Consider the following 22,076-nt stretch of genomic DNA (forward strand, 5'->3'; position numbering starts at 1 on the left):
GCTAATGCTGGGAACCATTCCTTCCCTTAGATCCTGCTGGACGGAGAATGGGGTGAAGATGTGAGGAGCAACATAGCATTGGATGATCTCTCCGTTGTACAGGGAGCCTGTGCAGGTACAAGGCTTGGCTTTGGGAATGGCAGCTTGAGACATGTCACTGACCAAGGCGGCAGGCTGTGCTGGAGGCACAGCTGGGCTAGAGGCAGGAGCACAGGTTGTCTTTGGGCACTGATGCACCTTGTGCCCAAGTCTACTCTCCTCTGGGAGGTTGGGGCACTGGCAATGCCTGCAGTCACTCTTTTAGTTCACATGTTATAAGACCCAAGGACAAGACATTGGCCACAGGTACAGAAGTGCCTTATCTGCTGCTGTGACCCAGCTAAGCTGGTGGCAGAGCCATGGAGTGGGACAGCTCTGCCTGAGATGACACTCTTCAATCCCTGTCCTGGCTATGCCTGGTCATGGTGTTGCGTACTTCAGAAGGGTGAGGGAACCAGCAGTCTGCAACAAACCTCCCTTGTTGGTACACATCTCTCTAACTGTCTCTTCTACTAGGTATACCGACACCAACACCCACGGTCCCCTTGCCAGGTAACACAACACAGCCTGTAGTCACCACCTCACCAACCAGACCCACACCCAGCTCAGGTACTGCCATGCTTCATCCCTGTCTCCTACTCCTCCTTAAAAGTGTTCATTTTGTTTCCTCCATGTCCATCACCATGGGGCATGTCTGTCTCTTCATTCTGTCTATGCTGTTGGAATTGTTTTTGATGCGGAGTCACTGTTCTGTGTCTGTCCTGGGCATCCTGAGCCTTTCTGGTTTTGGCTTTTTGGCTGTTTGTGATGAGTGGTCAAGGTGCCTCGCAACAAAACTCCCCTGTCGTTGCACATCTCTTCTAACTCTCCCTCGTGCTAGGTCCTTTGACACCAACGCCCATGAGAGCTGTGCCAGGCACCACAATGCAGCCTGTACTCACCACCTCACCAACCCGACCCACACCCTCCTCAAGTGCTGCCACCTCCCATCCCCTTCTGATTCTGCTTGTTGAAACTCTTCATTTTGCTTCCTCCAAGACCCATGACACGGGGTGGTGGGTCTGTACCAAAGGAGGATGTGCCTCCTCCTATCTCCCAGTTGTGCTGCTGGTGGTAGCACTTTTGCAGAGATATAACAGGGCCATCCCTGCCCTTGGTCTCTCAGGCCAGTGTGTCTGCTTTTAGAGGAAGGCTGGATTAGCTGCTTACAACAGAGGCCCGTGTTGACACTTGCCCCTTCTTCCTGTGTCTCTCCATAGGTCCACTTCCTACTACAACCCCTACTCTGCTGCCTAACATTACAACACCATCAACACCAAGACCAACAACACCACCAGGAATGACCTCAGGTACTGCTATTATTCCTAGAGTTCTGAGTCCTCTCCAAAATCCATACTGGGAACGTGGTACATTTCTGTTTAAGGGCTGTTATTTGATTCATTTCAGTCTCTCTCAATAATTAGACATGCTTTGCATGCTCTTCCCTTGCTAAGGGTATGTGTGGAACAGCTGTGCTTCCAGCAATAGGATGTCTCAGTAGCTTTGAACAGTATGTCTGTAAAAATTAATAATATCGTGATACAGATCTAGAATGCCTCTGCTTGTCCATAAAGGCAATAGACCAGTCATGCACTAGATACTGTTTGAAAAAAGTGAGCTGGGGAGAAGAGGCAGTAGGAGGTGCTCAGCTGAAAGTTTCCTCTGGTCTTTCCACTGTCAGGCACCTGTGTGGTGGAAGGAGACCCTCACTACCACACATTTGACAAGCAGTTACACAATTTCATGGGCACCTGCACCTACACCCTCTCCAAGCTGTGTGACAGCAACAGCTCCTTGCCCTACTTCAACGTGGAAGCGGCCAACGAGCACAGGGGAGGCAACACCCGTGTGTCCTATGTCCGATACGTGGATGTCGATGTGGCTGACCTGCGGATAAGGCTGGGACAGGGCGGAGTGGTGACGGTGAGCCTGAGAGGGAGATGCTGTGCGGTTGTGTGAGCAGAGAGAACTGTGCCAGATGGGCTGCTCCGATCCTGTCTGGCTTTCTGTCCTTCCAGGTCAATGGAGTGGAAGAGATCCTGCCTTGCAGCCCATCCGAGGGTGTGCAGGTCTTGTCCAGTGGGTTCTACACCATGGTCATGACTGACTTTGGCTTGAGAGTCAAGTTTGATGGGAACCATCGGGTGGAGGTGACGCTTCCAAGCTCCTTTGCGCAGAAGGTTTGTGGCATGTGTGGCAACTACAACGGGATAGCAGCAGATGACTTCCAGAACCCAGAAGGGACAATGGAGCCAGACTCCACCAGCCTGGGTAACAGCTGGGAAGTGTCCAACAACAGCAGGTGGGTATGGCCCCAGTAGTCCTGGGGACACATTGGGCAAGGGCAGGAGGAGGAGAAACCAGGAGAAGTGCACAAATTACTCAGGTGCCCTTCTGCCTGTCTTTCCACAGCTGCTCAGCAGGACCTCTGCCCACCCCAGCCTGCAATGAGACTGACAAGCAACTGATCAGCAGCAGCCACTTCTGTGGGCTCCTCAATGACACCAGTGGCCCGTTTCAGGTGTGCCACGCTGTGCTGAGCCCCAGCAGCTACTTTGACACCTGCAGCTATGACCTGTGTGAGCTGGGGCTGGACCGCGAGACCCTGTGCAAGAGCCTGCAGTCCTATGCAGATGCCTGCCAGTCACTCGGTGTGCAGATACCTGCGTGGAGGAACGCAACCTTCTGCCGTAAGTCCAGACATGGTACCTGGGGCTGCTACTCTCAGGCAAACACAGGACAGGACTGGAAGAGGGAGCTGGCGAGAAAGAACTATTCTCCCTATGGGCTGTAGGGATATACAGGTAGCTATCAGTATTGGAGGCACCAGTTGTGTTGACTGTGTTTCATTTGATTGGGTAGGGCTGAGCATACATGTAGAGCCAAAGACACCATAGAGAAAATCGATATAGAGCTACTTTTTCAAAGGGGGATGTTCAGCAGAAATGTGTGTTCTGTTCCCCAAGTAATTTGTTGGGTCATCTGTCTCTGCAGCGATTGCTTGTCCAGCCAACAGTCACTACAAGCCCTGTGCTGCAGCCTGCCCTGCCACCTGTGTTGACCCAACAGCTCCCTACAACTGCAGCCTGCCGTGCGTGGAGGGCTGTGTGTGCGACAGCGGGTACCTGCTCTACAACGACCGCTGCGTGTCCAGCCAGCAGTGTGGGTGCTGGCACAACGGGCAGCACTACCCCGTGGGCTCTGAGTTCTGGACGGACAACACCTGCTCCTCCAAGTGCACCTGTCCCTCTCGGGGAAGCAAAGTGCAGTGCTTCAATGCCTCCTGCCCTGCGGGCCAGTTCTGCGGGGTGCAGAACGGCAAACCCGTGTGCCTTGAACACTCCTACGGCATCTGCCACGTCCACGGGGACCCCCACTACCAAACCTTTGACAAGGTGACGCACAACTTCATGGGCAACTGCACCTACACCCTGGCCAAAGTGTGCTCCAACACCACCTCCCTGCCCTACTTCAACGTGGAGGCCAAGAACGAGCACCGTGGCAGCACCCGGGTGTCCTACGTGCGCGAAGTTGTGATTGAGGTGTACGGACAGCGCATCGTCATTGTCAAGCAGCAGAAGAGCCACGTGCTGGTACGCAGTGGGGCTGGAATGAGCATGGGGAAGCTGCAAGGCAGGTCTGGCTGCTGTTATCAGGTTCTGGCATGCACCAGAAGTCCCAGGAATGGGTGGGTTTCCCTGAAGGCACCGGGTGGCTTTTTTTTCCCTTTTGGGAGGGGCTGGAGGACGAAGAGTCAAATGGGGAGCATGGGCCATGTTGAGCACAGTGCAGAACCCATGACACAGCTCTGTGGACCCCAGGCCTGTTGGGGTGTGGGCACATACCAGACAGCTGTTTGCCGTGCCTGGGCTGGCTGCTGCTTTCCCAGGGCAGGAGCAGCCAGGGAGGCCGGGAACAGGCCCGGGGCCCACTGTGGTGTGTGTGCCGTAGGTGAACAACGTGCGCCAGACGTTGCCGGTGAGCGCAGCAGGAGGGGCCATCACGGTGAGCAGGAGCGGTCGCTACATCGTCCTGGAGACAGACTTCAGCCTCAGAGTGTCCTACGACGCTGACCACTCCGTGGAGGTGAAGGTGCCCACCACCTACTTCAACCTGACCTGTGGCATGTGTGGCAACTTCAACAACCGCAGAGACGATGAATACATGATGCCCAATGGGCAGCAAGCCACAGACTCCAATGCTCTGGGGGAGAGCTGGCAGGTGCCAGACAGTGACCCCTCCTGCGGTGTCCCCGTGCCCTCCCCACCCTGCAGTGCAGAAGACGAGAAACTCTACGGGTCCGACCAGTTCTGTGGCATCCTGACCACCAGGCCAAGCCCTTTTGAGAGCTGCCGTGGCGTCATCAACCCCCAGGACTACTTTGACACCTGCTTGTATGACCTGTGTGCCCTGAATGGTGGCCAGGAGTTCCTGTGTGCTGCTCTGGAGGCCTATGCTGATGCGTGCCAGGCAGCTGGTGTGACTGTTCTTTCCTGGAGGAATGCTACCTTCTGCCGTGAGTACCTGCCTTGCCATTGCCAGAAAGAGAAATGGGCCACAGCCTCTGCTCTGAACCTCTGACCAATGTGTCTCTTAGATCTTTCCCTTCCCTCAAGGCTGTCTGTGGTTGGAGTTTTCTGGTCCTAATTTTCCCCTTCCCATTGCAGCCCTGCAGTGTCCTCCTAACAGCTACTATGACCACTGCATGACCGGCTGTCCTGCCACCTGTGTTGACCCACAAGCCCCACAGAACTGCTCCAAGCCTTGTGTGGAGGGCTGTGCATGTAGCTCTGGCTTCCTGATGAGCGGAGACACCTGTGTGCCCGAGGCCAGCTGCGGCTGCCACTTTGAGGGCAACTACTATACTGTGAGTGAAAAACCTGCCCTGCTTTGCAGACCGCTGCCAAGCCACGCCTCTGCCTGTACTTTTCTTCCTCACACACTGAGGTTTGGTGTTTCCCTGCCTGCAGCAAGGGGAATCCTTCGTGAATGAGAACTGCACTCGCCGGTGCCAGTGTGAAGCCAAAGGCCAGATGGTTTGCTCTGCCCTGTCCTGTGGCGAGGACGAGGTCTGCAAGGTCCAGGATGGCCAGAGGGGCTGTTACCCAGCCGGCACTGCCGTCTGCCACATCTACGGTGACCCACATTACAGCACCTTTGATGGGAAGCTCCACCACTTCCAGGGCTCCTGCAACTACACAGTGGTGACAGGCTGTGACAACTCCTCTGTTGGCTTCAGCATCACCACCCGCAACAAACACCGCGGCAGCCAGAGCTGGACAGCTCTGAACTCTGTGGCACTGTCCCTTGAAGGCCTCCACATTGCACTGCGCCAGCACAAGGCAGTCTACGTAAGCCTCTCACTTTGTACCTGGGAACAACAGACACACTGGACACTCTTAAAATACCCCTCTGTCCCCAGGGAGAGCTTGCTATTCCCTGAGCCTGCTGCGTGCTCTCAGAACAGCATGGGAGAGCTCTGAGCGGGGCCACATATGGCTGCCCATGCAGACACAGATTCTTGCTTGCTTTCCTGAGCTTTCAGAGTGCCATTGGTCCAGTTGCTGCTGTCCTCGTAGGCCTGGACAGGGTTTCTCATGCCAGCAGAGCTTCTGGCTCGCTGGCCCTGCCACTACCCCAGTGAGGAACAGTGACCTCTCACTGGAGGGCACCTCTTCATGCTTCTGTCTCCCTCTGTTCCCCTTCTCCAGATCAACGGTGCCCTCGTCTCCCTGCCTGCTTCTCCTGCCCCCGGCGTGACCATTTCCCTGAGCGGCTCCTACGTGCGGGTTTCCACCAAGCTGGGCCTGCAGCTGCAGTTCAATGGGGACCATGAGCTCCTAGTGAAGGTGTCTGAGAAGTACAAGGACAAACTCTGTGGGCTGTGTGGGACGTACACTGGGAGCCAGCAGGATGACTTCATGCGACCCGATGGGGTGGTTGTACCCGACTTCAACGACTTTGGAACCAGCTGGAGGGTGCCAGATGATGAGTGGCCGTGAGTCCTTATTCCATCATGCAGATGAAGGACAGGAGGGACTGTGGGAGAAGGGAGCAATGAGGGACATCAGGAGGGAGGGCTGGTGATGGCAAGTGCGGGGCAAGGGAGAAGAGGCAGCTTCCTGAGCCCTGGGAGAATGTGCTGAGCTTGGGCAGGATGCTTCTCCTCAGTTGCTTGGATCGCAACTGCCTCAGTGGGTTGTTTCTGTCCTCCTGAAACCAGGGAGGGCAATGGTGCCTGTGGGGCATGTGTTCCACCCCTGCAAGTGACAGCCATGGCTGCCTTTCTAAGAGAGGGATCTGGACTGCAGAAGCTGAGGTTCTGGCTGGGGAGTAGGTCAGGAAATGCAGTGGCTGCTGTCAACAGGCTGCAGGGAACTCAGGGCTGTTTGTCTGCTTTGTAGGTGTGACCCAGCCATCAGCCCACCTGCATCCTGCTCCCCTGCTGAAGAGGAGGCAGCTAAGCAGCAGTGTTCACTCCTCACACAACTCGGTGGCCCATTCCAGCCATGCCATGCAGTTCTGCCACCCAAGACATACTTTGAGAGCTGTGTCTATGACCAGTGTGCCACGGGTGGCAGCACGGAGCAGCTCTGCAATGACCTGGGGGCCTATGCTGCAGCCTGTGCTGAGGCGGGCGTTGCTCTGGGAGACTGGAGTGCTGGCACTGTCTGTGGTAAGCCTTCTGTTGACCACCTCTGATTTCCTTGAATCTCAGGGACAAGGAGGGGGGCAGTTCTGGGCGCAGTTCATGGGCCGGAGATTTCCCCATGTATCACATGACTAACCACTCTGGTGAGCCAGCCCTTGCATGAGGAGACTCTTCCAGACAGGTGGAAACCCTGTCCTGCGCTTTGTTTGCAATGGAGTGGGGTGTGTTATGGGAATTGTGCAACATCCCCATTTGGGACCAAATCTCCATTATCAAACATACCTCCTCCTCCACTTGTGCTTCACTCTGTTTCATTCACCTGCTCCTACAACCTTGCCTCCCTTTCCAGGCACTACAACGCCACCTCCAGATACAACAACGCCACCGTCACCTGGAACGAGCACAGGTACTGCTGTCTCCCATCTGAGCTCTTTAGTGGCTATGACAAGCTGTTCCCCCTTGGCTGGCCACTCTTGCCTCTCCGTGGGCATGCCATAGATGTGCATGGATATACTTGAGCCCTGCTGTTCTTGGGGAAGAGGTAGCCTCACGCTCACTCTAAAACCTCTGCTTTTCTTTCTGCCCCATGTTCAGCTCCACCAACAGACTGCAATTTTGCCTGCACGTTTGAAGAGGACTTGTGTGGGTGGGTCCAGGCAGATTACAGCAGCATTGACTGGATAAGGAACAAAGGCCCAACACCCACGCCAAATACTGGCCCATCCTCTGACCACACAACAGGAGGTAGGAACAGCAATCAGGACACAGGCTGAGGGGTGTCCCCACAAAGATGGCAACAAACTTCTAACAGCAAACACATACCACGTCTTTGCTGGCCTTCCTCCAGAGCAATTTGTCTGGAGTCCCCGAGGGCCAGATGATTCCTCTGGGAGGATTTCCAGCCCTGGCAATCGATTTGTGCTGCCCCCAGAGCAGGCGAGGACCTGCCATGCAGGGGAGAATGCAAAGCACAGCTTGATGACCTGTCGGTCTCGTAGGAAGACAAATGAGTCTGTGACTCTGTTATGAGATCCTGGCTTTTCCAGAAGGCAAAGATGAGGGTTCTCTAACTCTGCAGAGCCATGTGAGGACGGTGACAATACTATGAAGGTGTTGCCATGTCCCATTCCAAAGCATCCATCTGCCATGGCCCTGAGAGCACATTCATAGAGGCACTTGGTTCTGGGGAGGGTTGTAGCTTGTGAAGGAACTGTGTTTGCTCTCCCCTCCTTTGGCCTGCCTGAAACTGCAGTTGGGGTGCTCCCAGGACTGTGCTTGGGTTGTCCCTGGCTGCTTTGGGTAGCTCTGATGCATCTGTGACAGTGTGGCTCGTGCTTTGTTTCAGATGGCTACTACATCTTCCTGCAAGGCAGTGCTGATACTCTCCCCGGTTTTGTGGCTCGCCTGGTCAGTCCGGAGTGCAGCTGGGAAGGAACACTCTGCTTCCGCTTCTGGTACCACATGTACGGAACTGCTCAAACCATGGCCCTGCGGGTGTATGTGCAGAAGGGTGAGGAGCTGGTGGAGGTCTGGCAAGAAGCTGGGAACCATGGAGACAGGTGGTACTTGGGAGAGGTCACAGTGAACACCACAGGAAACTTCCAGGTAAGGCCACCAGGCTCTCAGTGTCACCTCAGAGGAGCTGTGCTTTCTAATGGCTCTTCACACAAGCAGCTGGAGCTAATGCTGGGAACCATTCCTTCCCTTAGATCCTGCTGGACGGAGAATGGGGTGAAGATGTGAGGAGCAACATAGCATTGGATGATCTCTCCGTTGTACAGGGAGCCTGTGCAGGTACAAGGCTTGGCTTTGGGAATGGCAGCTTGAGACATGTCACTGACCAAGGCGGCAGGCTGTGCTGGAGGCACAGCTGGGCTAGAGGCAGGAGCACAGGTTGTCTTTGGGCACTGATGCACCTTGTGCCCAAGTCTACTCTCCTCTGGGAGGTTGGGGCACTGGCAATGCCTGCAGTCACTCTTTTAGTTCACATGTTATAAGACCCAAGGACAAGACATTGGCCACAGGTACAGAAGTGCCTTATCTGCTGCTGTGACCCAGCTAAGCTGGTGGCAGAGCCATGGAGTGGGACAGCTCTGCCTGAGATGACACTCTTCAATCCCTGTCCTGGCTATGCCTGGTCATGGTGTTGCGTACTTCAGAAGGGTGAGGGAACCAGCAGTCTGCAACAAACCTCCCTTGTTGGTACACATCTCTCTAACTGTCTCTTCTACTAGGTATACCGACACCAACACCCACGGTCCCCTTGCCAGGTAACACAACACAGCCTGTAGTCACCACCTCACCAACCAGACCCACACCCAGCTCAGGTACTGCCATGCTTCATCCCTGTCTCCTACTCCTCCTTAAAAGTGTTCATTTTGTTTCCTCCATGTCCATCACCATGGGGCATGTCTGTCTCTTCATTCTGTCTATGCTGTTGGAATTGTTTTTGATGCGGAGTCACTGTTCTGTGTCTGTCCTGGGCATCCTGAGCCTTTCTGGTTTTGGCTTTTTGGCTGTTTGTGATGAGTGGTCAAGGTGCCTCGCAACAAAACTCCCCTGTCGTTGCACATCTCTTCTAACTCTCCCTCGTGCTAGGTCCTTTGACACCAACGCCCATGAGAGATGTGCCAGGCACCACAATGCAGCCTGTACTCACCACCTCACCAACCAGACCCACACCCTCCTCAAGTGCTGCCACCTCCCATCCCCTTCTGATTCTGCTTGTTGAAACTCTTCATTTTGCTTCCTCCAAGACCCATGACACGGGGTGGTGGGTCTGTACCAAAGGAGGATGTGCCTCCTCCTATCTCCCAGTTGTGCTGCTGGTGGTAGCACTTTTGCAGAGATATAACAGGGCCATCCCTGCCCTTGGTCTCTCAGGCCAGTGTGTCTGCTTTTAGAGGAAGGCTGGATTAGCTGCTTACAACAGAGGCCCGTGTTGACACTTGCCCCTTCTTCCTGTGTCTCTCCATAGGTCCACTTCCTACTACAACCCCTACTCTGCTGCCTAACATTACAACACCATCAACACCAAGACCAACAACACCACCAGGAATGACCTCAGGTACTGCTATTATTCCTAGAGTTCTGAGTCCTCTCCAAAACCCATACTTGCAACATGGTGCATTTCTGTTTAAGGGCTGTTATTTGATTCATTTCAGTCTCTCTCAATAATTAGACATGCATTGAATGCTCTTCCCTTTCTAAGGGTATGTGTGGGACAGCTGTGCTTCCAGCAATAGGATGTCTCAGTAGCTTTGAACAGTATGTCTGTAAAAATTAATAATATCGTGATACAGATCTAGAATGCCTCTGCTTGTCCATAAAGGCAATAGACCAGTCATGCACTAGATACTGTTTGAAAAAAGTGAGCTGGGGAGAAGAGGCAGTAGGAGGTGCTCAGCTGAAAGTTTCCTCTGGTCTTTCCACTGTCAGGCACCTGTGTAGTGGAAGGAGACCCTCACTACCACACATTTGACAAGCAGTTACACAATTTCATGGGCACCTGCACCTACATCCTCTCCAAGCTGTGTGACAGCAACAGCTCCCTGCCCTCCTTCAAATGTGCAAGGTGCCAATGAGTTGCTGATAGTGCAGCAGTCTTTTCTTTCTAATCAGCCCTGCAAAGTTTCTGATTTAATTCCTCCTATTTTATCAGAAAAAGCCTTTCAGATGTAGCACTATAAACTCTGCTCCCCTTTATATAACAATGTCTTAATCATGCCTTTTACCCAACTTTCTTCATCAACCTCTTGCATAGATTTCTGATACACCAGAGTAGATTCTTGCTTGTCCGAAGACTGAGGGCTGGGTTGGACTTTGGAGTCTATTGAGTGATGTAATCACTGTTCCATCTGAGCAACAAATTCAGCATTCAACAAACAATCTGGGAACCTAGAAACTGCAAAATCTGGTGAAGGCTGAGAGGGACTTTTTCCTTCTTCACAGGTCGTGCTTCCTGCAGTGCCTCTGGGGACCCACATTACAACACTTTTGACCACAAAGTCCATAATTTCATGGGAAATTGCACTTACACCCTCTCCAAAGTGTGCACTGCCTCAGAGAGTCTTCCATACTTCAATGTGTCCACAACAAACGAGCACAGAGGAGCCAACACCAAAGTCTCATATGTGAAGTCAGTGCATGTGGAAGTCTATGACCATCAGATTTCTCTGCTGAAAAACAAGAAAGTGAATGTAAGAAAATACTATTTAAAAGACATGTATAATTTTTAACTGGCATGCAGATAATTATTATCTCTGTATAGTTTCTAACAAAACTTTATCTTTTTATTAATTATATATACCTCTTGTAATGAGATCTCCAATAAACTTGCTCAGATGTTCTTTGATCAGTTCCAGTTCCCCTATGCACAAGATCCTATCTTTCAGCAATCTATTTTAGCTGCTGGTAGTTGTAGGAGTCCCAAAAGCCATACACTGACTTTCACAATTTGCTGTACAGGTTAATGGTCACAGAATGACCTTGCCTGTATTTATTGAAAAGAAGATCAGTATTCAAAGCAGTGGTGGATATGTTCTCTTGGAAACTGACTTTGGACTGTGGGTGAGATATGATGGAAATCACTATGCAGAAGTCTCTGTGCCCTCTAATTACAGTGGTCTGCTCTGTGGCCTCTGTGGTAAGTGGTAGCAGTTGATTACTTTTTTTTTTTTTCCTTAGCATGCAGAAATTACAAGAGTAGTTTGTGTTGTGACTTTCTGATTATCTGGTTTGGATCATCTGGAGTTTTCTAGTTCAATTATCTCTTCATGGGTTTTTCACACTTTCAATGCAGGAAATCTGCCTAAGAATATAATGGTGCAAATAGCATTGCTTAATTTTTAGTCACACATTCTACATATAGGATGCAAGAAAATGAGCAGAGGTTTTAGATAAGTTTTTTCTTGGATGTAATCTAGTTACATAGCAACTTACAGACTTCCTGCTTCAAATGTCTGAGCAGCAGCTCTTGTCAGTAATCAAAACACAATTCTCCTCTTATTTTGCCCAGTATAGATTGATGTTACATACATATTCTCCCTAGAATTAAAATTCTCTCATTTTAATTTATTTTACAACCTGAAACCTAAGTTTTTTCTACTGGTTTGAACTTCATGTGTCCCATAAATCTCTTTTTACCCTCACAGGTAATTATAATGGTGATCCAAATGATGATAATATCAAGTCCAATGGTGACATTGCAAGTGATTCCACTGATCTTGGAGAAAGCTGGCTGGTGCCTGAGAATAACACTGTGTATGTAAAATCATTTCATCTTGTTGCATTTGCTGTGCAAACTCTTAAAATCAAATATCCACTACTCTTTGCCTTTTTCCCCAGTACCAGTCTACATCTTGCAGCTGCCCATTAGAAGTAGGGAGCTGGACTTTTACATAAACCAGTGAATGATAAGAGGGCTTGTGTTCTTTAAGTCTCATTTTCCGAAGCAGGAACTGTTTGTTGAGTGTGAGGGGGGATGGTACATCGGTCCAGTTCCCTGACTGGAAGCCATAACTGTGTGGATCCCATAGCTCTTTTTTTTTCAGCTAAGAATAAGCTTTTGAATCACCCAGAAGGGATCAAAAAGGAGCCCATTCAGTGAGAAGGCTGACATCAGCTTTTCAAAGAAGTTGGATAAAGTCTTGTGACTGAAATAGAATGCACTCTTTTGTGCAGGGTAGTGATTTATTAATTTTCCACAGAAAATCTGATAGTAAGAGATGTGAAGCACATGTTTGGTTTGCTTGCTTTCCCCAGATGCTCCAGTGGTGGGAAAGAAGAGCAATGTGATCCTGTGTTGGAGAGTGAAGCAAAGAAAAACACAGCATGTGGCATGATCACAGACCCAACAGGTAGTGTGTTGGTAGATCCATGTGAGCCATTTGATGGAGCATGGTGTAGCTTGTCCCTTCTCTATAGTCTTTTTTTCTGGGCTTATGTTGGAAGCATATAAAGCCTCTGGTGTAAATGGCCAGTGTAAAGCCCATAGGTGCCTGGCTAGAATGTACCATCTGTTCAGACAATGCCAATGTGTCCATGAGTTTTATCTGAGAACCATGGCTGGTTTTTGTGTTATAGTGGCTTGTACCCTGCTTGCTAAAAGCAGCAGCTCAGATGCACTGTCAGTGTGTGTATTACAGACACTTTATCTGAAATTCTGTACATGTTCCCTGCAGTTGGCTAGAATTAGTGGTTTCCCTAGGCAGCAATGGTTAACTTATGTAAGTTATGTTGTATCAATCATGCAAAAAGAAGAAAACCTGATCCAGGAAGCCCATTGTGTATCTGTTTCAAGTACTAGATTAACTTAACACAGCCTGGAACACCCACAATATGTTTGCTGTGACAGAAAATACATGGTGGTCAGTCTTAACATTCCAGTGGGTTGTTTCTATCCTTTTATATATCTTCCTTGATTTACACAGGAATCTTCAAGGACTGTCACAGCAAGGTGCCTCCACAGAATTTCTTTGAAAACTGTGTTTATGACATGTGTTTCGCTGGGGGACAGGCAATATCCTTATGCTACGGACTGCAGGCCTATGCTGAGTCGTGTGTCAATGCTGGGATATGCATAGAGTGGAGGAATGCTACTCTCTGCCGTGAGTGTTTTGATATAAATATCTATTCTGGATTTTAAGTTCATTGTCCTCTACCTTCTCCATGCATGTTATTTCATTTTATGTAATGTTCTGAGTATAGTCAGTCTTTTATAATGTCTTGAGCCTGCTTCAGATTCAGAACCATTCCAGGATTTGTATAAGCCACTAATTTAGAGAACATTAGGATACATACATGTTAAATCCTTTAAGTTTTATAATATTTATAATTTGCTATTAGTTTCTTGGAAAAGTCTGATTACATTCAACTGTGTCTTATGTGAGTTGTGCATTGAAGAAATAAGTTCCTTTGCTTCAATGAAAATCTATCATCCTCAATGTAAGTGGAGCTGGTAGTTCTCCATAAAACATGCTTATCAATGGCTTTGATTAAAAAGAAAAGGGACCTTAAAAAAAAAAAAAAAAAGAAAGAAAAGGGACCTTTTTAAAAAAAAAAAGAGACCTTGAAAAGAAGCTGTTTCTAGGAAGTGCTCTGTTTCTCTCTAAAGCAAAGAAATTGAGTACTGTCAGGTCTCAATTCTCTTCAGAATGACTTTATGGCAAATTTAATATAATGAACTCATATTTCTGAGAATAAAGCTTTCCAGGGGTTCTACTGGTGATGATTCTAAGCAACACTGGACAGGTTTCTGCTCGTCAGACGTCCAATCATAGAATCATAGAATGGTTTGGGTTGAGAAGGATCTTAAATATCATCCAGTTCCAACCCTCCTGCCATGGGCAGGGATGCCCTCCATTAAAACAGCTTTCTCAAAGCCCCATCCAACATTGTCTTGAATAATTCCAGGAAGGGGGCATCGCCAACTTTACTGGGCAGCATTTTCTAAAGGGCATTTAAGTCCATAAACCACACACCTGGAGACAAAAAAAAAGTCCTCTAAAGGACTTTTAAACCATACTTAAATAAACCATAATTGTTCTTTTTTGCTTTTTTGCCTTACACTAATTTTTATTATACCAGTTACCACTGGATTACCTTCTGCAGATCTGCACCTTTTTTCTTTTTCTACTTTTCTTTTTTGGATATGATCAAAAACTAGCTCTGCATTTAAACTAAACCATAAAAAAAATGGATAGGTTCTAGGAGTTGGTCAGTTTGGGAAAAGAATTATTGTGATAAAGCACCCAGTAAGTCATCCCTAAGAGGACAGAGCACAGAGAATTTTTATATAAAAAGAAGATAGAACAAGAAATGAGTGTTTAACTCTCCAAATTAGATTAAAGCTGTGGACATCCAGACTCCATAGTCTGAGGCTATAGGCTAGGACCTAAATATCTATGGCTTCATTGTAGTAATAGAGAAAACTCAGTAACATTAGGAAGATTGACTCTCAAGTACTCTCTTCATCAGTGATGCAAATAAAAATGCAAATAAAGTCCAGACCAAGGGAAGGAAGTCTGGCTAGATGACTGGAGATGTCAGCTGTAATTGTCTGACAGGATTCAGAGAGCCTGTTTAGGAACAGAATTAAATGAGAATCGTGTGTAGTGATTTACAACAGAATCCAGCCAAATCCATGTTTTTCTGTGTTTTTTTAGACAACAGAAATGAGCAAATACTTCAGGATTTCTGTAAAATGTAACGTTATCCCTGGGGACCACGTTTTGAGCAATAGAAGCCCAATTCTACCATAAGCAGGAGGGTTGTGAAAGTATATTGTTCTCAAGGAGTCTCAGTGAAACACAGAGTGTGATTTTTAGTTCTATTTTGGAATATATAGCAGATGTTCAAATAGTAACTACAGTAATGGGGACATATCAGCTGGTATGGAAAAATATTCTTCTATTCTCTTAACTGTGTCACTTGATGCCTTTAAATCAGCAGAAAAAGTTTTGCACTCAGCACTCTCCTGTCAGACTTTCTAACAGACATTTTGTATAGTTTCAGGAGCAAACAGTGAAAGCATCAGGAAGAACTTTATTATGATTTTGCCCTTTTCAGTGATCTTTTCTTCTCTCTTTATCTAGCAATGTCCTGTCCTGGAGGCAGCATCTACCAGAGCTGTGGTACTAGGTGCCCCTCTACCTGTTTGAACATGTCAGCAGATGATTCCTGCAGTTCTTTGCCAGTGGAAGGTTGCTTCTGTAAGGAAGGCTATGTTTTGAGTGGAGACAAATGCGTGACAGAAAGTAACTGTGGTTGTGTTGATGAAAAAAACCAGTATCACCAGGCAAGTTACATCAGATATTTCAAGAAAAAAAAGGAAAAAACCAAAAACAGGGGGTCTCATTCTTTACCACTGTGCGGGAAAAACCATGTTAATAATACTACCCAATTGATATTTACACCATTAATAATTTAAAAATAGGCTTACTTTGCCAACTTTCTTGGTCCATATACTGTATAGCTACAATCACCCAAATGATGATATATGATGAACATTCAAATACTCATTATTTGATGTCCCCTATGGTTTTACCTTCCTATTTATCTTACAATATATACTTCTACACCCTTTGTTTCCCATGTAGCTGAATGAAAGCTGGTTCCCCCGTTACCCCTGCACTGAGCGCTGCACCTGCAGGGCAGATAACACCATTGAGTGCACATCCTGGGAGTGTGGGGTCCAAGAGGAATGCAGTATTCAGGATGGTGTGCTGGGCTGTCATTCCAATGGTGAGTCCTGCCTGAAAACCACCCCGATGTCATTTCCATGAGTAGATCCTCTTTTCTCCTAGCTTTATTATAAATATCTTTTCATATGGGATGGCAAAAAGTCCCAACTGACTGCTGCCAGTGTTAAGAGATGAAAATGCATGATGCTCTGTCATGCAAGCACAGATGCCCTCCTGTTGTAGTGGATATCAGCAAAAACTGATGCTGCCCAAAAGTTTGCAAGGTTTCTTGGATTCTGTTTGTCCTGATAATGAAAATTCAAGTCCCACATCACCAGTGCTGCAAGCTTTACATTTGGTTGCATTTCTGTGAGAATTGTATTCTGTGGGCCTGCATAATGACAAGTGCATTACGTATTGATGTATATAGATGCAATTTTATTTACTTTATATTTACATCTGTATTTATACAGTTAATTATGTATTTTTATATAGATAAGTAGAAAAGCTTTGTATTGCTCTCAACTATACTATAAAACATAGGTACAAGAGCATAGAGAAGTGTATACAGAAGTTCATTTGCTGCCAAGTTGTCCTTTTGTATACAATTTGCAAGTTAAATTTAAGAGATGCTTTCTGGAAACTTCTTATTTACAAATAAATGTCATTGGCATGAACCTGAGATGCCTCTCTGAAAATTTGCCCACATAATAAAGATCAGGATGAGGTTGCTATACTAATGAAAACTGTTTTGGTCACCTGAGTCCATGGTAAAATCCAGTACAAAATCCTTAGATTATTTTTTTCACCTTCAGGTCAAGCAATATGTCAAGTGGTAGGAGATCCTCATTATTTCACTTTTGATGGAATGAAGTACACTTTTGTGGGAACCTGCACCTACACTTTGGTTGAGGTTGTCAACACAGCCACCAATGTCATTCCTATAACCATACTTGGCAAGAATGAAGACAGAGGACTAAGAGGGGCCACATACCTGAAAGAAGTCTACATAGATGTGTATGGTGTACGAATCACCCTTCAGAAAAACCAAGGAATCCTGGTAGGTGGTGGTGCTCCTTTTTCTGGCAAAAAGTATCTTAAAATTAGCTCTCTTAGAATAGCTGTAGGAAAAAGGATCTTCATATATGTCCTAAGGAACATATATGCATATGCTTAACAATTGTGGGTACCCCCATAAAGTGGATGTCATGAGGAAATATAATTTCTCACTAGTTCCCAAGGCTTCTGGTTTGGGTTTAGTCATTTATTGTCCTTACGCTAGAGATTAAACCCAGGACCTCCAGACTGGAGAACTGTTGCCTTAAATTAAAGTCAAATGCTTGAATTAAGACTCCCCACTTTAACAGTTTTTATCAACCCAGTCATCTATAGAGAGCAAGGCATAATGTATCAGCCTAGAAAAACATGGGGAGCCATGGCAGGGAATCTGCCCCAAGAGTGAGAAAGAGCTTGCTCACAACCAGGGATCTTTCCAGCTCCCTGTTAAAGGCACAGCATATGAGTCCTGCCCAGCCCTCCTCAGCTAAAAGGCTGATTCCTGCCACCCATGGTTGGAATATGCAATGGTGGAAATGTAAAACTGTCACAGAGAAATTTTCAGCACTGCTAGGAATATAGACTGTGAGTTTTCGTGGAAGAATGTCCATACTGACAAATACACATCTCTTCAGCTGAACAATGAGAGAGTCTACACTCCAGTGCAGAACCGACTGCAAGGCATGTCCATTGGAAATGTTGGCAGATTTATAGTAGTGGAAACTGACTTTGGTGTGATAGTGAAATTTGATGGCAATCACCATCTGGAAATCACCCTCCCACGCTCTTATTTCTCACAGGTAAGATTTAGTATACAAACATCTGGAGTTGTTTCAAAACTGCTGGTTTGTGCATTTACTTCTAGTTCCTTTTATTCATGTGTTTTGCTGTTGCATCTTTCTTTGTAGTTCTATTGTACCAAATGTAATTTTTTTCCTTCCTGTTTTTTTTCTATTCACAACAGTTTCTTTGTGTTCCAAGGAGGTAGTTAAAGAAAATTATCTGTCTAGGGGAATACTTCCAACTTAGAGAAATAAACAGCTTGAAGTCCTAGGGAATCAGAGATTTACTGTAACTTCTGTTCTGTTTCTCCATGGGTGCAGTCAGAATGTCTGAAATGTCTGGCACAGGATTGGTTGGTGATGGTGATTTGGTCATATTATTTCATAGGCAACGAATAAGAAGTTATTGGGGAAGTTGATGCAAGGACGTCATGCTTAGAATGTGGTTTTTTTTCATCTGCAGGTGCATGGCATGTGTGGCAATTTCAATGGTAATTTTGAAGATGATCTGTCCTTGACCAATGGTACAACTGTCACTGCCCCACAGTTTGGAAATAGCTGGGAAGTGGAGAAAGACAGTGATAAGGGGTAAATGTTAAATAATTTTCATACCTCCCATCTTGCTTCAGGAACACAGTGAATTGTTTTCAATTGTTTTGACTGTCTGCTATTTTGTAAAATATAAGCACGGTATACCAGACTTTTCTCTTCTTGAATTTGTAGCTCAAAAAACATCCCCACGGGATTTTCCCACAGGAAACCACTGCACAGGAAAATCACAGCTGTTCTATCAATCTAGATACACACTTGGAGGATGAGTCTTTGGGGCAGTCCACACTGTGGACTCTGTTTATTTCACGCTGGCAACACCCAGAGCAAGATGATGGTGCTGGGGAATGGTGAGGGCCAGCTGCTCCCTGGCTAACAGGGAGCCATATGTGACACACATATGTGACAACACAGCTGAAAAAACTGTGGTCTCACCAGCCAGGGTCCATCCCACTCTACTTGAGCAAGGCAAGCAGGGAAATCCCACAGAAGGAAGTTAAGGTCAGCCTAGCTCAGTTCAGGTCACCACATAGAAATTTATAGTGATGAGACAGATCCAAGGTCAAGCTTTGAAGTCAATCCTCTAGTCAGGGTCAAGTTCAATGAGAGTAACAGGTGTCAGACACAGCATGGGGGTTGTCAGGCAGGTCTACTTCTGCTCAGTCTTTCATCCATTGACAGAAGGAAATCAGAGTCTCCAGCATTTTCTACTTTTCATTGGAAAGAAACTTTTCAGTATCAGTCTGTCTTATAGCAGCCTGCGTCTGTGCTTTCTTGCAGTTGTTTGCCAGACTTAAGAGAAGATGAGGAGCCTCCTTGCACTGCTGAGAATAAACAAGTCATTGAAAGACAGTGCAATGTTCTAAAATCAGACAAATTCAAAGTGTGCCATAGCCTAGTCAACCCTGATGACTTCATAGAGATCTGCATCTATGATATGTGCCAGTATGATGGTATGAAGTCTGCCCTCTGTGATATAGTTCAGGTCTATGTGGACACCTGCAAGAATCATGGAATCACCATTAAATGGAGGAATAGCACATTCTGTCGTAAGTACACAAGCAAGTGAAAAGCCTGAAACCTGAATGACTAATAGCATGAAAAAAATAGCACAATTAATTGAACAAGTAAAAGAAAATTAAATCTAAATTATCACAAAGTGCAATTCTACCATCACAATTCCATTGCTCCACTGAACTGTATTCAGCTTCAGATAAACCCAGCGATAACTAGACAAGCTGTGGATATTAATGTGGAGTTAGAATGGCATTGGTAGCCAAATGAGATATTGTAGTGAGCCTAAAATGGAGAAATAATATAACCAGAAGATCAAAAGAAAGAGGGATACTGTGTTAGGACACAGGGCTCAATGCCACTCACTGTGATTTGAACAAAAATTGTTAATTTGCCAGTTATTATGCACCCTGTTCTCAGATTAATTTCCAGGGTATATGCTTCACTCCAATCATTCGACAAAACTACAAACAAATGATAAAACAACTAGTAAAGATAATGTGGAGGGGTTTTATCTGTGGGATCTTTTTTTACAATTTAGTATTACACTGTGGGATTATCAAATAATGTGGTGGAGGACAAAACAGTTAACTAGTTAAAAAGCAAGTCAGATGAATATTTAATAGATCCATCAGAAATCCCTAGTTGCCTCCTTGCCATGAGCGTAGGAAAATACTGGACTAACAAACATGTTACACTGTTTCTTGACCTGTCCCCTTATGCATGTCATGTCACTGGCAGAAATAGGGTTTAGAGCTAGATGAACCTGCAGTCTGACAATACATATCTGCTGCTCTTGCATGTCTGTAGTTAAGATAAATTTACATCTGGTTTGCATCAATGGAAGGTTGAATATTTTAAGGAATTTGCCTTTAAGAGTCTCATTTCTAGCGGCGCCCAAAGAGGCATTTGCAGCTGAACTGGAATACTAAATCTGGAGCCATGTGGTTTAGTCATACCTGTAATAAAACTGAATAAGCAGTTCCAGAGAGCATTTTTTGTTCTGTTTTTGGTTGTTTTGTTGTTTGATTTTTTTAAAAAGTAACATATTCAAATAAAAATCAGCTGATGATCAAAATCAGTTATTAAAAGGCAGTTCTGTACTACCATTCCATAGGCCAAGGTGTAGCTTTCAGTGTTTGCAGTGCACTTTGTAAATGTATTTAATAAGGCTGGCTCTGTTCTCCCCCACAGCATTGCCCTGCCCATCCCGGAGCCACTACAAAGACTGTGTCTCTCCCTGCCCATCAACATGCAGTGACATTTTTGCCTCTTCCCTTTGTGAGAATACAGAAGAGTGCACAGAGGGCTGTGAATGTGATGATAATTATGTGCTCAGCAATGGCAACTGTGTGCCTCTCAGCAGTTGTGGCTGCAGGGACGATGACAACAATTACTACAGTGTAAGTAGTTTAAAGAGCAAATCTCTGACTTCAGAACTTGTAGAAAATTGATCTCCTGCCCATCTTAATACGAAAGAGAGAGAGAGAGACCAAAGACTTCAGGATCTACCTCTTAAATACCTTTCATCTGATTAGTAAAAGCTGATGCCTTGGGTATTAGGAGATACAGAATCTTGTTTGGTACTTTGCACCTGAGGCCAAAACTGAGGCCTATTTTAAAACTGACAATTGTTCAGAATTATTCAGGCAGTCTGTCCTAGTCCAGTTTTGTGTTCAAATTCTTATGTTGATGACAGTAAGATAGATGGACTGAGATCCCCTCTCACAGGCTCTTGGTGAGACTACACATAAACAAGCAGTTGTGGAATTGCCAACTGGACAAGGTTGGACCCAGCTAGTGTCCACACCCATGGCTTTTGAACTTCCATTGCACTGCAAAGCTGAGCACCTTGATAACGTATTCTTAACACAATTTGTGTCCAGGCTGGGGAGACATGGCTAACTCCACACTGCACCCAAAGATGCCAGTGCCAGAAGAACGGTGTCATCAGTTGCAGAAGCTACAGCTGTGATTCTAGAGAAACCTGCGTGATCAAAGATGGAAAACACAAGTGCAATCCAACAAGTATGTGCAAGCAGGTCTTCACTGGGGTTCACTTGAGGGCTGCAGAAGGAGGGAGGATGTGGGTGTACATACTTTCTTTCATGGAATTTCATTCTTTCACTGGGAAAGAAGAAAACTCTGACTGTTTTCTTGACAACATGTTATCGAATCACAAAAGGTCTCAGTTCTCATAATAGAAGGTTCCTATTCCATGTAGAGAATTTGTAGAGGGAAATGGATACCTGGGTATAATTTACGTATATCTAGAAATTTGACAGCTCAGTCTGACTAGTTAGACTGAAATTTCTTTTAAAAAAATTCCACTGCATCTACTTAACCCAGTTTGTGAATCTCATCACAATAACCCTGTTTTTTTCCATTGCATGTTTACCAAAAAACCAAATCAAAAACCAATAAGCAAAACCAGGACAGAGCAGATCTGGACAGATATATGATAGGCCAGTCAGAGGACTTTGGTGCCTTTCATTCAACATTTGTGTTGGCTAGGCAAAGTTAATCCCATATTCTCTAGGTAGGTTGGGTTGATTAGGAGAGATCTTGTTGCATAGTATCCCTACACTTCAGTTTTGAAGAATAATACGGCATCAGTCCTACTCTATTGAGGATCAATACAAAAACATAAGGCAAATTCAGTGTCCCTGGTTCATTTTGGCAAAATATCTGAGCAGAGGCACCCCAGCAATTTTAAGGATATGTAATCTAATAGGCCTTCCTATGCCTTGCTTCTGGAATAAT

At 46.3% G+C, this 22,076-nt stretch overlaps 1 protein-coding gene across 1 annotated transcript in view; it reads left to right on the forward strand.

The window, feature by feature from the left end:
* Positions 1-22,076, forward strand: part of LOC132077670 (IgGFc-binding protein-like) — a 62,873-nt gene that overhangs the window by 31,995 nt on the left and 8,802 nt on the right. Inside the window, exons 43-68 of the mRNA XM_059479492.1 lie at positions 31-115; positions 556-648; positions 1,299-1,388; positions 1,760-2,001; positions 2,097-2,380; positions 2,491-2,768; positions 3,073-3,671; positions 4,030-4,594; positions 4,746-4,945; positions 5,049-5,429; positions 5,790-6,076; positions 7,080-7,213; positions 7,325-7,474; positions 8,076-8,335; positions 8,440-8,524; positions 8,965-9,057; positions 9,708-9,797; positions 10,169-10,304; positions 10,698-10,929; positions 15,829-15,973; positions 16,839-16,972; positions 17,604-17,768; positions 18,214-18,338; positions 19,080-19,348; positions 20,508-20,716; positions 21,200-21,341. Coding sequence (XP_059335475.1) covers positions 31-115; positions 556-648; positions 1,299-1,388; positions 1,760-2,001; positions 2,097-2,380; positions 2,491-2,768; positions 3,073-3,671; positions 4,030-4,594; positions 4,746-4,945; positions 5,049-5,429; positions 5,790-6,076; positions 7,080-7,213; positions 7,325-7,474; positions 8,076-8,335; positions 8,440-8,524; positions 8,965-9,057; positions 9,708-9,797; positions 10,169-10,304; positions 10,698-10,929; positions 15,829-15,973; positions 16,839-16,972; positions 17,604-17,768; positions 18,214-18,338; positions 19,080-19,348; positions 20,508-20,716; positions 21,200-21,341 — 5,473 coding nt within the window. The remainder of the gene's footprint in view (positions 1-30; positions 116-555; positions 649-1,298; positions 1,389-1,759; positions 2,002-2,096; positions 2,381-2,490; positions 2,769-3,072; positions 3,672-4,029; positions 4,595-4,745; positions 4,946-5,048; positions 5,430-5,789; positions 6,077-7,079; positions 7,214-7,324; positions 7,475-8,075; positions 8,336-8,439; positions 8,525-8,964; positions 9,058-9,707; positions 9,798-10,168; positions 10,305-10,697; positions 10,930-15,828; positions 15,974-16,838; positions 16,973-17,603; positions 17,769-18,213; positions 18,339-19,079; positions 19,349-20,507; positions 20,717-21,199; positions 21,342-22,076) is intronic.

The sequence above is a fragment of the Ammospiza nelsoni genome, chromosome 10 (assembly GCF_027579445.1).
Source record: "Ammospiza nelsoni isolate bAmmNel1 chromosome 10, bAmmNel1.pri, whole genome shotgun sequence".
NCBI lineage: Eukaryota > Metazoa > Chordata > Aves > Passeriformes > Passerellidae > Ammospiza > Ammospiza nelsoni.